This window comes from Cariama cristata, unplaced genomic scaffold (assembly GCF_000690535.1).
Source record: "Cariama cristata isolate BGI_N322 unplaced genomic scaffold, ASM69053v1 scaffold13549, whole genome shotgun sequence".
Lineage (NCBI taxonomy): Eukaryota > Metazoa > Chordata > Aves > Cariamiformes > Cariamidae > Cariama > Cariama cristata.
The window spans coordinates 54,977-68,605 of record NW_009636435.1 but is presented as its reverse complement, the minus strand read 5'-3'; the positions used below and the strand labels follow the sequence as shown (position 1 = coordinate 68,605).

At 46.2% G+C, this 13,629-nt stretch overlaps 1 protein-coding gene across 1 annotated transcript in view; it reads left to right on the top strand.

Moving 5' to 3' along the window:
* Nucleotides 1-444: 444 nt before the first annotated feature.
* The window catches only part of KANSL1 (KAT8 regulatory NSL complex subunit 1), a gene marked incomplete at its 3' end in the record, with an annotated part of 66,702 nt that continues 53,517 nt past the window's right edge, over nucleotides 445-13,629 (top strand). The window contains exon 1 of the mRNA XM_009707923.1: nucleotides 445-1,804. Within this exon, the coding sequence (XP_009706225.1) occupies nucleotides 501-1,804 (1,304 nt within the window). The remainder of the gene's footprint in view (nucleotides 1,805-13,629) is intronic.

The following is a 13,629-nucleotide window of genomic DNA, read 5'->3' as shown; positions in this document are numbered from 1 at the left end:
GAAAACTGTTTTATAGATGTAGCTCAAGGATTTTAAAGATGAAGCTGGTGAGCTGCTGGCATTCAGGAATAAGTGTAACCAGGGCCAGACCTTTCCTGAGGGCCTGGAAGGATGCTGGTGTGCTCGGTGGATGGACTGAAAGCTGAGGATAGTAGTTACAGGCAGGCACTAGCTATGGGAGGTCCTGAGGACCGGCCTGCGTGTTGCTACTTCAGTTTTTGGCTGTCTGGTGCCCGGATGGCTCTGCTGAGCGCAGGGCCGGTGGTGACAGAGGGAGGATGCTGCGCTGACTGTGGAGCTCGCGTGGCTTTACCGAGAACGTCGAGTCGCTAAGTCTCGCTGCTGTTGTCCGTCTTGTTTGTTTTCTATTCTGTCAGTGCGATGCCTAACGTTCTCTTGTCCTTTTCCCTTCCGTAGGCTGCCCTCGGGAGAGGCAGTGGGAGGCAGTGGAGCTGGCCTCGGCACCGGGAGAGGCTGGACTTCCCGTCTCTCTGTGCTGAATGGCTGCGATGGCGCCCGCTCTCACTGACGCAGCAGCTGAAGCTCACCACATCCGATTCAAGCTGGCTCCCCCGTCCTCCACCTTGTCGCCTGGCAGTGCCGAGAGCAACGGCAACGCCAACAGCATCCTCCTGGCTGCCAACAGCACCAAAAGGAAAGCCATTGCTCCGGAGGATCCCAGTTTAGATTTCAGAAACAACCCTACGAAGGAAGAGCTGGGCAAGCTGCAGCCGCTAGTGGCCTCTTATCTCTGCTCGGATGTAACATCTGTTTCTTCAAAAGAGCCTCTGAAGCTGCAAGGAGTCTTCAACAAGCAGACAGTCCTTAAATCTCACTCTCTCTTATCTCAGTCCTTCTTGAAAACAAGTGATCTGTTGGGGAGGCAACCGGTGTTGGAATTCACTTTGGAGAATCTAAAAACAATGAGTACTAATAGCCAGCCACCTCTCCCGCAAGCGCCTGTAAATGGCTTGGCCAAGAAATTGGCCAAAAATACCAATTCAGACCATGAAAACTCTAGTTCTCTGAATGGTGGGAAGTGTGCTCCTCCTGCTGCTGCCCTCCAGGGTGTTGACTATAATGCAGGAGGTTCTGAATTGGGGGACTTGAAGACCGGGTTGACCAATTGCACTCTTCCACGTAGAAGCCTTGATGCAGAGCACACAACTCCGTTTAGCAATAATAGCACTGCAAACAAATCTTCCCTTAATTCCACAGAGCAACAGCGGGTTCTCGAGGGTGGCAGTGGAGAGACTCGGTTGCCCGGTGTTGCTAGTCACTCTGACTTTGGGAGCAGTAAGTTGGAGGAGCAGAAACCACATCTGTTGGCCGGTCACCACAGTGCTCTCGACTCCGAGATGAGGACGAGGGCATTGCTGCGACGGCAGGCAGACATTGAGAACCGTGCCCGCAGGTTGCAGAAACGCTTGCAGGTGGTGCAGGCAAAGCAGGTGGAGAGACACATCCAGCAGCAGTTGGGTGGCTTCTTGGAGAAAACTCTGAGCAAGCTTCCAACTTTGGACCCCCTGAGGCATCGGAGCCAGCTGATGTTGACCAGAAAAGCAGAAGCAGCCTTGAGGAAAGCTGCGAGTGAGACAGTTACTTCAGAAGGCCTAAGCAGCTTCTTGAAGAGCGATTCAATATCGGAAGAACTGGAGAGATTCACGGCCAGTGGTATGGCCAACTTGAGATCCAGTGAACAAGCGTTTGACTCGGATGTCACTGACAGCAGCTCGGGAGGAGAGTCTGACGTTGAAGAAGAGGAACTGACCAAAGCAGACCCAGAACAACCCCACGTACCGCTGTAAGTAGCAGTCGTGCTTTGCTTACCTCTGGTGGGGGGAGAGCGAGGTGGAAGGTGGCAGATGGAAAATCTGGATTTCTTAGGAACACTTTTCTGTTTTGATGGGCTTAGATCAAAGTAGTAGTTGTTAAAACTAGCGTGGTGTGATTTGCAGCATACTTCCTAGTTCGGGCAGCACACGCGACATCGAAGATAAAATTCTTCATGCGTTACAGTAGTTGTTGGTGTTCTGGTGGAACAGCAAGTCCTGGAAATACTGGCTGGCTGGAGCAGCACAAGCATGCTGCAGATACAGACCCGAAATACTATAAACTGTTCTCTCCGTGATACGTTGAGCCTACCCCTGAAATAAAATGTTTGTCTTTTTACAATGGGAATCTTTGTTGTAAACCAGTTATGTAAAGTAGGACCAGTCTGAATCTTTGTAGCTGACAGCATGCTTCTAACTGGGGAATTTTTTTTTTTTATTTATTTTTGTTAAATGAACTGCCTGGAAAAAAACCTCTGAAAGGATTTGGTCCAAGTGCCAGTGGAAGTGTGAAGTTCTCTTCTTGAATCTGGGAAATTATTGTTGGGAATTTTCTTCTTGTCTGTGAGTTGCATGAGATGATGGCAACAGCCACATAATTATGTTGTTAACTGGATGCTGTTTGCGTAAGTATTAGGTGTCAATTTGTGTGTGGAGGAGGAGGATCCTTGTCAAGGCAAAGGTCTTGAGACAGGTCAAGGAAGAAGGGAAATTTTTCTTCTAAAGCCAAGAATTTTCCCTAGGAGTGTGTATGACAGTATTTTACACAAATCTCTTAAAAGGCCATATTCTGTGTCCAGTCTGTGTAAAATCTTGCTTGCATCAGTAGATGATCTCTTCCACCCTGATGGACCTATTGAACTTAAACCTCGGTCTGTGAAGTACAGCTACGGTCGACAAAAAGCTCCCTGCAGCAGTCACAGGGGTCCTGTTTGGAATGCGGATGGCTTTCCGATCCAGGCTGGAAATAGTCACCGGGACTCTTGTGTACCTGCGCTATTCTGGGTTTGCTCAGATCTCTGTAGAGAAATAACTGAATGTATTTTGATACCTGTTGTCCAAAGTTACGTTAACGACTGGTCGAGTGCTGCGTGACACAAATTTTATTGAACTACGTAGGTGGATGTGAACAGTGTGCGTACTTGGTAACTTCAGCATCCTCCGAAAACACGCTCATATGGATGAGTGCTGATAAACAGATGTTACAGCTCTTGAATATTAAATTCCAGCTAAATGTCACATCATGTTTTGGGCTGTTAGCATAGGATGAATTTCTGTATGTGAAGTCTTAAACGTGGCATGAGTTCGGCTTTCTCCCAGTGCAAAGCTAGTAGCTGAGCACGTGATCCCTGCTGGCTGGACATTAAGGCGTTCTTGTGCTGTTAGAAGAGAGAGTTTAATAACTTTATTCCTGTTTTATAACGTCCACAAACTTACTGTTGGGATTAGTAGTAAAATTGCATTTATAAGTATTGTAATAGTTATTAGAGGAGACATTTGATTAAAATTCTGTCCAAAGCAATATTAAATTTCCCATATTGTGGGTTTCATAGATTCACGTGTTGTCTAGCAAAGTGAAATTTCTTTACCACTCGTCTTAATCCCAAGAGGAAGTGCGGTATTCAGAGACACGATGCGTGAAATTCTTTGCTGACTTTTCTGCCCTTTGTGTTAGTCATGCCTTTACATTCCCCAACCTCCCGAGTACTCTTAAAAAGCCAAAGATTTTAAAGCTAATAAAAAGAGCGATCCTTCTGTTGTCTAGAGGTTCAGAAGCTGGTGTGGACGCATACTGGCGTCTAGGCCAGGCCCACCAAACCTCGTTTAAAGTGTATGCCTGTGGGTATTTAGTAATTAGTCTTCCCAGCATTGACTGTCCTGTTGGCATGAGTGCTTCGACATTGGGTCTCACGAGCTCTGGCATTACTGACGTTGAGGCTGAATGCACGTTTGTGCTTGTTAGCGAAACTCCTGAAGTCAACCTTAAGAGCTGGTACAAGCATCCGAGTACATCTAAATACTGTTCTTTTCAAAGTAGTGCTAAGGGACAGGAAGGGGAAGAGCTGAGTTTTCCACGGGGAAGCCGCCTTGGGCCAGCTTGTTGTACAGAACCATTGTTTTACGTCTGGGTGAGCACAGAACAGCCAAGGCTTTTTGCAGGCTTGCTCGAGTATGGCTGGATTTTTGCAGCTTGCTGAATTTACCTATTAGGAGCAAGACTTCTACCCTGATTATTTTAATTTTGCTAGTGAGACGGACTGTCTTAACGAGTGTAAAAACTTCTCTCTCGTCCCTCAACCGGCGTCCCTCGGCTGTGTATTGCCCCTGGGTGCCCCTGCCTTCCCCCAAGAAACTGCTTGCTTGCTTCTAGACCTTTAGTGAGAGTTATGCTACAAACTTGTAGCTTGCTTGCAGTAAGTGGCCGTGTTAGTGACTGCCTCTGGGATTCAAGTAGAAGCAGGCAAAAGAAACAAAGATGTGTTTACATCGTGCTCTGATAAGAGCTGACCTTTGAGTTGTTCTGGCGTGGTGGCATTCCAGAATCGGTATCTGGTCAAGGACAGACTTGGAACCATCTGGCCCGCCTGATCCTGGTTATAGAGCAGCATCTCCCTGAGGAATTGCATCTTTCCAGTAGCGTTAGGGATCGGTCAGAACTTACAGGTCCCTCTAAAACACTCGTATACCTGCTGCCCAGGAAGATGCTGTCATTCAAGTGCATAACCAGGCCATCATGTAATGCATAAACAAAGCAGGGAGGTATTCGTTACACCTTTATTGGGAAGCCCTGCCAGCTATGGGCTTGGTTTAACAAGGCGCTCTTGATTCTCATGCAGCTGATGGGGAAAGAAAGCGCTTGCAGACAGGGTTGGTTCATCCTGCGTTCTTAGGTTTATGTGGATCAAGGACCACCGTGTTGCATTTCGTTTGCTCTCAGATTAATAATACACAAGTCTTTTGCTTCACAGCTAAGATCCCCTTACGTGTCGCTTCAAAAGTGTGTGCGGTGACAGAGTGAGGATCAAGAGAAGCTTTGCCTCTGCTTGGTGGTGACGAAGGCAGGTTGGAACCTCCCCCGTGGAGAATCGCACTGAACTTCTTTGGCTGGGTGTGACTGTAGGCAGCAGCCGTCTGCGACTGCGAAACCTGTGCTGCTTTGAAAGGGCTCAAATGCTGTTGTCAGCGTGGTAGGATCAGGAACCGCTGTTTGTGAAAGGTCGCTCGGAGCAGGGCATGTGAATTCCTCCCCGTGCTGGAGGGCTGCGGGCTGGGCTCTGGCTTACGTGGCCAAGTGGTGGTTCGGCAGGTAGTCAAAGTCCTGGTGGTCCTCTGGCCCTGTACTAATACGTATTAAGTAGGACAATACTTCGTGTGGCTTGTGCATCTTTATAGTAGTTGCTTTTCTCAGACTGGTTGGTTTCTTTGATTGTCTTGCATTTGACTCTAGACTAGTTTCATCAGAATTTGTCAATTATTTTTGGCTGATTAGTTACCTGTGTCGAGCAGCAACGTAGTCATTAGCTGGTGAGTGGAATGTGATTTAGTCGCTGCAATCCTCAACTTCAGTCCGTGTACCACGGAGAAATTTTCTGAAGAGGTAGCGAAAACAAATATTTAGTTGGAACTTACCTTTTAGTTCAGGTTTCTTATCTGGAAAGTCACTGGTTTTGATGGCAAGTTACGTCAAGCTGCTGAGAGGGAACTGAAGTTCCTAGTGACCAGCTTCTCACACCGCCTTTCACAAGGATCAGACAGTACCTGCAACGTGTTCAGTTGTGGTTACGATGCCTATGGCCATGATGCCTAAGCAGACTTTTAATTATCCTCATTTACTGGTGGGAAATAGGAGCACCTTCTGCACTTTGGTGCTGCAGTGAATCATTTTGCAGCCTTGGAGCCCATGTGTTGACTCCTCCCTGTGCTGTGTCACATCGTGCTGCCTGGATTTTGGAATACCTGGACTTGGAGTAGTGATGAAGATTTCTCACTAAGAAGTGCCTCTGTCAGCACTAATTTCGAAATCCTGCGTTGGAGAGGAATGCGTGTGGCACTTGCATCAGTGGTTCTTGGGGGGGTAGTTGCAGTTGGTGCATCAGTTGACGGAGAAACGGGATTTAGACATTCTGATTTTTCTCCCCTGATTATATTTTTGAAGCGAGACCACGATAAGGAAGCCTGTATTTCAGGGGGTATTAAATAGCATTTGTGAAATCTGTGACTTCATGGAGCTGCAATTCAGATGGCAAATCCCTGGCTGTGGGGACTGAAGAAGCTTTTCCTACTGGTCACAAACACGTTTCGCTAACACCGATTTATGCAGAGCAATCCTAAAAGTTTATCTCTACTCTTTCTGGCTTTTTCCATTAGCTGCTTGGCTTTTTGTGGCCTTTTTCTTGTTCTTGGCTTCTAGCTGTGACCCTGACAACCTTCTATTTTTCAGCTATTCATGAAAACTTGCGTATGTCATACCTGAATTGCTTGTTGTAACCCATGTGCTGCTCAGCAGCAATATGTTGGTCAAGAGAGATGTCCCTCAAGCGTCTTTCAGTTGGGAAGAGAGAAAGAGAGCAAATCCTGAACATGTTCTTGCTTTGCATTTGAAAGCAGAATAGCAGATATTGTTCAAAAATGCTTAATCAGGTATCCGGAGTAAGTAGGACACTCTGCAAGTCTCTCTTGCTTTTAAGAAAAGAGGGCAAATGAGAACACTGCTTGAGAAGGATCTTAAGAAAAAGGAGTCAGTTATTTCTCCAAGAAATGTTGGTCATAGTACACCTTTTGTAGATACAGCGGGTGTCTAATAAGTTGATTCTGCCTTTTATTTCAGCCTTGATCCTCATGCAGACTTTGCTGAGTGTTGAAGGGAGGTTAGGTGTTTTCGGTATGAGTACTCGCGTTGCCATCCACAGAACTCGGTCAAGGCAGTGGTGTTGGCGTTCATCCTGGATGCGTTGGGTTAAATTCATCTTTCTAGGCTGAAGTCACGGTTGGTCTGGGGGGAAGCAGAAGGGAACCAGTACTGGGTGTGCGAAGGGTCACGGCAGAGTCGGGTGCTGTGGTGCAGGAGAGCATTTGAAATTGGTGTGGGGGGTGCTGAATGCAGACAAAGCATCTTTTTGCATCTTTCTTGCAGATGCCTGTAGTGCTCTTGCAGAGTTTTGGGTTGTTCTGTTCAGAATCGGATCTTTTCTGCCTGTTTCTTGGGCTATGGGGCTGCGCTGGGCTGGTGTATGAAAGATAACGCGGAGGACTGGAAATGGTTTGGTGTCTGGCACTACCAATAAACTCCGCTTTGTCTCTAGCCCTTACCCAGTGGGGCATCGAGTAAGAACGGGCTCTATTTCAGATTTTTTTAGGAGTTGTGGGTGACGCTTTGGATGGGGTTGCATAAATATTTACTTTACTTTTCATTGGAAAAAGCTTGTCACTGCATCTGAAGCGGCAGGAAAAAAATGTTTGTGAAGTTTGCGAGTGTGAACCGGCATTAAAAACCTAGGGTGGTAACTTGTCTGCTTTCCTACAATCTCACGTGAAATTGAAGTTAGGGTTTGAGCAAGGGACGGGGGCCCCGTTCAAAGCTGATCTCTAATATTGAAGTCTAATATACCGCTGTGGGGGACGGGGAGAAGACTTGTGTGTTGCGTTACACCAGCATCTGTAAGCGGCTACAATTTAGAGCTGTGTTTTTGTTCTTGTTAGTACTAAGACAAGACAAAAAATTTATTCTATGGGTAAGATTAAAACTGAAGCAATGGCAAACGTGGGCTTCCTCAAAGAGATTGTAAAGGTCTACCACACAGATGTGTTTTCTTCCTGAAAGATTTTGATTTTCACTATGCAGTAAGGTGGGCTTTCCCCCCCCCCCTTTGTTCTCTCCTCCAGCAGCTCCGCTCTGGTTACCCTAGCTCTCGCTCGGCAGCAGCGATGCGCTGGACTTCCAGCTGGGGAAAAATGTTTTCCTTGCTAAACTGGCACTACCCCAAGAGATTTTTCCACGGAGCGTGTTTTGGGCACACCCTGGATATGGTGCGTTTTGCAAGTGTCTCGTTTCAAAGGCTTGGGGAGCCGGATGGCTTTGCTGGGCTGTCCTCAGATAAAATGCTTCAGGTAGAAAAGAACTCAAAAAATTGACGTAGGTTTTACTTGCTGGATTTGTGAATGAAAGGAAGGACTTAAAAATACAAATAGGTGAAGGCCTGTGTATTGACTAGTAATTCCGCTGGGAAGTGAAAGGAGGAACTTGAATTGCAGTTGCTCTTTATGTCCCTGGAGCCAGACGGGAGCTGGGGATGGTTCAGATCTCCACTGCTCTTGGAGTTGTCTCTGACATCCTCCGGTTGTGGCTCTCTGAATTCAAAAGACTTGCTGATGTGCTCCTCCTTGATGTAACAAAATGCTTTACTTAAGTGACATCCAGCTCTTTTTGTGCCTGGTGTGTTTTTCTTTTTTTTTTTTTTTTTTTTTCCCCTTTCCCCTTCTTCCTCGTCCCCCCTCCCCTCTGACCTTCTCTGTGATAAGGTTACCTTCTGGAATGCCTGCTCCAGCTTTGACCTCAGCACTGAACAAGCTATTTATGGGAAGGGTACCTGGCACGGGCACTCCGAGTTAAGGATTTGTTTAATGGTGCCTGGGATTTCCATCCAGAGCATGCTTTTTCATAGAACTGCACCACATCAGCAGTGAGAGGCGATACTTTGGAGAAAGAGGATATTTAAACGGAGACGGTCAGAGACTTGTGCTGTTGAGAGCTTCATTTGACTGGTTTTGTTGTGAGTATGGGGTGTCTCAAAAATTTTGCTGCCAGTTGGTCACGTTGAAGGTAGCTCTCTTGTCTGCACCTCCCCAAAACCAGCTGCCAGCTTTGTACCAAAACACACTTCTTGTTCCAGCAGCTGTCCGTGGCTGGGTGTTGTACCCAAGCAGGGAGGTCATCACGGTGATGTATTCAGAGCTCTTCTGTTAGTTGTAAGCCGTCAGGTTAGTGAAGGTGAACAACTTGGCAGATGGCTGTTTTCTCCCTGGTGCTCATGTGCAACCATGATGTCTTAACTGCGAAACGAGATGTTCCCTGCAATAGCGGTGGCAGAGTTCGGCTGGCACATCTCGTGATGCTTCTGCTTCTGAAGCAGATGAATTTGTCCTGTCTAATGAATGAGCGTAAGCATACTCTTTCTGCAAGTGGTTCATTCTGAGATATTTAACCCGTTTTTAAGAGTTGCGACTCCCTTTATCTGTTAAATGCGCGCATCCTTACTGTGTAAAATACGTAATTTGAGTTGTCTCTCGCTTACGTAGTGGAACAGTCGGGGGAGTGGGAGAAAGGGGTAGGTTTTGACACAGAACCTCTCTGCAGTTTCGGGTGCCTCCTTGCAGCACTGTACAGCGCTGAGTTTGTCAGATAGTTTTGAGTGTTGTTTCAGTTCTTAAAAAGTGCTCCGCGACAGGGTGGATTTGTGAGATGTGACTTCATTTGGCTGCTTGCTTGGTAAAATACACCCCCTGCTGTAAAGGTGACTTATTTTTTTTTTAATTAGGCTTAAAACATTTGGTCATCACATTACCAAAAGAGGGAAATAAGGAGGATCAGGGTACCCCTTATGCAGCAGAGCTTTAGGCTTTTGTATTTGTGACATTTTAGCAGTTTCCATAGTAACACATAACGATGTTGTAAGAAATGTTGCAGGGATTTTATTTGTACAAGGGTGGACTTAAAAAATATTAATGCAAAGCAGTGTGAATCGGAGGGAAGTCTAATTGTATTTTCTGTTGGGAGCAGAAAAATTGATGCTAGGTAGAGGAAAGTGATTTGATGCATTGTCCGGAGTGAGCAGCTGTGCGTAGATGGAACTTGCCTTGGCCAGCAAACAGAAAATAAGAGAACTTCACTCATCTTGGGAGTGCTTACCACAAAGTCTTTCCTCTCTGATACTACAGGTAAAGCTTTGGAAATATTTTGCTGTCCCTCGTTCTCCAGGTCCAGGTTAAAAATATCATATCTCAGAAGTACTTTTCATCCCAGCCTGTGTGCCGTTGAAGCTCGTCTCCTCCTTCCATGATGTTTGGTTAAATGTTTGGAGATGTTACCCTGTTTGTGTTCATGGGGGTCCCTGGAAGCTTAGTTGGATTAAAAGTGGGATGTCTCCATTTAGAAGCCTTTGTAGCAGAGTAGCTCGTACAGCTTTACAGGCAATCTGCATTTAGTGAATTCCCTGGCCGCTCCTACTTAATGACCAGTATTGAGCTTTTGGAGTTTCAGGGCTGCTGACGTTACATTGCGTTATCAAATCCAATCCACTCTTGAGTAAGAAGCAAAGCGGTTTTATGTAGATGCAATACGCAGAAAACACAGCAAAAAATGGTTTCTTGGGAGAAAAAGGGTTTAGAGAGGGATGTTTGTGTGCACATATTTAAGTGGGTGTAAGTCTGAGTTGTGGGTCAGCAGCTGTTAGATGACTTTGCAATTAAATCACTTGTAGGAGCCCAGCAAGAAGTTCCTACTTACCAGATTAGCTTAAACATCCGTGCACGAATGTATCACTTCGTGTATCTTATCTGTGGTTTTCTATTATCAGGTTAGATATTTAATCTTCCTATTATTAAGTTAGGTATTAAGTCTTCGGAGCTCCTGGCCTTGCCCCAATGGCTTGTGACGGGGATGGTGCCGTGAGCCGGTCCCTGCGATGGTTAGTGCCCTCGGGATGCAGTTGACGACTGGTCGGAGGCTACAAACAGTTCCTTGCCAGGCTCTGCACGGCCGCTTTCTGATTTTTCTCGGTCATAATTGCAAAGCTTGGTTCTGTCCTACCCTAGTCTTCTGTCTGCATCAGAAGTGACTAGTAGTTAGAATGTTTTTTCGGCCCATTTAACTTTGGAGGGGACACCTCCTTTTAATGCAGCAGCAGACGGTCCTGGCTTGTTCCTGGACCTCTGGATGTTGCAGACTTTGCCGATCCTTCTCCTCCGTGCACTTGCTGCTTGCAGGCACTGAGTAGAGGCCGTATGTGCCTGATTCTCACTATGTTGTGCCACGTAAAGGTACGTTGCATTGCAGGAAGAGAGAGCAAATCCTAAATAAACCTAGTGCTTTGCACCCTGGCTTTTTTCTTGATTTGCTTCTGCATTCTGGGTGGCAAAAGCACTGTGTGCTGCTGTGACCCACAGTGACTGCCCTTAGGAGTGCTTGGGGAGGAGGTTAACGTGTTGGGAGGTGGGCGCAGGAGCTGCTGGTGGCCTGTGCATACCTTCTGTCCTCTGAAGAAGGTATGGTGCCCAGCTCTGCGGCTGTGGCACGATGCTTCTTGTTCCACGGCAGTCTCTCTGCCTGTTGTCCTTACTACAGGTCCTGTCCTGCCCTGGGTGCGGTGGGTGTCAGCACAGAGAGAAAGGAGGGTGAACCCCCTCTGTGTCCGCAGATGGAGCGGGGTGGGGGTCTGATCCAGAGGTGAGAGCTGAGCAAGGGACAGGCGGCTTTGAAGGTTGCTTTGGTGCTCGGTGGTCTTGGCTCTGCACGGCTTTGGCAGCTTCTGACCGAATTTAACTCCTGTGGTTAAACTCCCTTCCTGCTCTGGGGGGTTTGATGGGAAGAGGTAATGGCTTTCCATGTTCCATGGGGCTTTTTTCTCTGCTGGAGGCTCACGTCCCAGTGGCCGGGAAGGGGGGGAATATTTCAGTTTAGCAGCCGTTACTATTCCTAGGCTGGGACAGTAGCATGAATAAAAGTTGCCGCAGCTAAATCTGCCTATTTTTGTGTGAATTGGAGCCCTTCTCCATGTGACTTCTGCTATTCCAGTGCTGGCTATTTCAAAAAAAATGAGACAATTAGCCTTCTGTGGATCTGCATTTTGAATGCAGAACACTTGCAGGGCTCTTGCTCCATGTATGCAACATTTTGTGGTATTGGCTTTTTACTGTCTCGGACTCAAACAAGAAAATTATTCTCTCTGTGCCCCCTCTGTGTTGTAGGTAGCTTTCCTGCCACTTGCAGAAATTTCTGAAAGTCAGAGGGAAGATGCTGTTTATACTGAGACAGCAGAAAATAATTTGAAGAAACAAGCGCATCAGGAAATCTTTCAAGGCGTTAACCACTTTTCCTATGGCAGGGCTGATTAAATTGATACAGATTAATTTTCAAGTATTTTTTCATCATAGTATACACACCTGAGTGTCATCTAATGACTTCCCTAAGGTTCGTTGTTCATATGTTGGGCAAAGCCTTACTGTTTTAAATAAAACGAATTTGTTTGAGTAGTAGCCAGGCACTTAAAGAAAATTCTTCAGTCTGATGATTCATATTGTGCCTAAAGACAGCTCTCCATGTTCAGCCCTCGCTTGCTTCCCCCTACCATCCCCCTTTCCCTGCCTCTGGAAGTGGGCAAGCAGCCCAAAATGCTTAACTCTTAGCTATTTAAACCTGGTTTTAATAAGTGGTACTTGTAGAAATATCTTACCTGAAGGGTTTGATGGACATTGTCTTGTGTGTTAGATCTTAAACTGGCTTATGAAGTGTGTAACTTTGCTGGTGGGGTTTTGGTTTTGTGTTTTTTGTTTTTTTCCCGGCTGCTTTTTTATGAACATGAGCTGTTCTTTGAATTCTTACTAACGGGCTGAAATTACATCCGTCTCCCGTTACAGTGGTTCTGTGCTTGTTCACTCTTTTGTGTGAATCTTTGACTTGTCAAATGTGCCCGAGTGCCCCTCCTCTCACCCCTGCCTTAGCTCTCCTCTTGTATTAACGTCCAGGGCTTTTTTAATATACGGAGTTCTAGTTATTTTTCCAGCTAATTCTCCTGTGTGCTGGCTGTTGAGGTAGTATTTATTTTCAAAATAGTATCCTCTGTAGAGAGAAAGCTTTCGTAACCCATCCTAGTTGTCATGGCACAGAGCTGCCTTTTTTCCTGCTCTTTGCTTGCTGTCACCAGGGATGCTTTGGTTATGTTAAAGTCCTGAAACCAAATGCCTCTTCAGGCTGGGTACAGGTAAGCCCTAATCAGATTAGCTGGTCTGCAAATGGAGTTGCTTATTTTACCTATGTTTTCTTGCGCTCGAGCAAGTGAATTTGTATGCCAGGACAAAGCACTCTTGTATGATAAATTAAAGGAAAAGTGACTTGATTAAGCCTTTTGGTGGCTTTATGAAGAACTAGTGAATATTATTGACTGTGTTTACTTGAATTCTGTATGTGCGTATGAATTTTTCCCCTGTATGTATATGAATTTCTTTCTTCTTTGCTCCTTCCCTCTCACCCACGGGCAGTAGTTGCATGTTTGGCATCTCCTCTGCTTTATCTCCTTTGGTAATTTCTGCAGCAGGACTTCTTCTGGACCAAGGTTTGACCACTACTCAGGTCGGTGGTTGGGGTGCACAGGAACTCTAGTTGTCTTGCACCCACTTTCCTCTTTGTTTCTTCCTTTTCCCATCGTTCCCACAACTTAAAAAGATGGTTTCTGAAAAATCCATGGTGCTCAGCGATGCAACTTCTAGAGAGGATGAGATGTGTAGGAAAATTTCATGGTGGTTTTTTTTTAATTTTTATTTTTTTATTGTTGTCACATCACACATTGCCTGTCACACATGATGAAGGCTTTGGTCGTAAATTCCCAGAAGCTTTTAGTTGTGATACTTGGAGCAGGCAATAACTGCAGGGCTTGAGTGTCGGGGAGGTAACCTCGGCAGTCTCTCGTAGTGGTAACGAAGTGGTCCCCACTAGTGAGAGTTGGTTGCTGTAGCTGAGTGTTACTCGGTGAGTCTGCCATAGGAATCCTCTCCTTGTTGTTTTGCTCTGATGTTGCGGCATTCC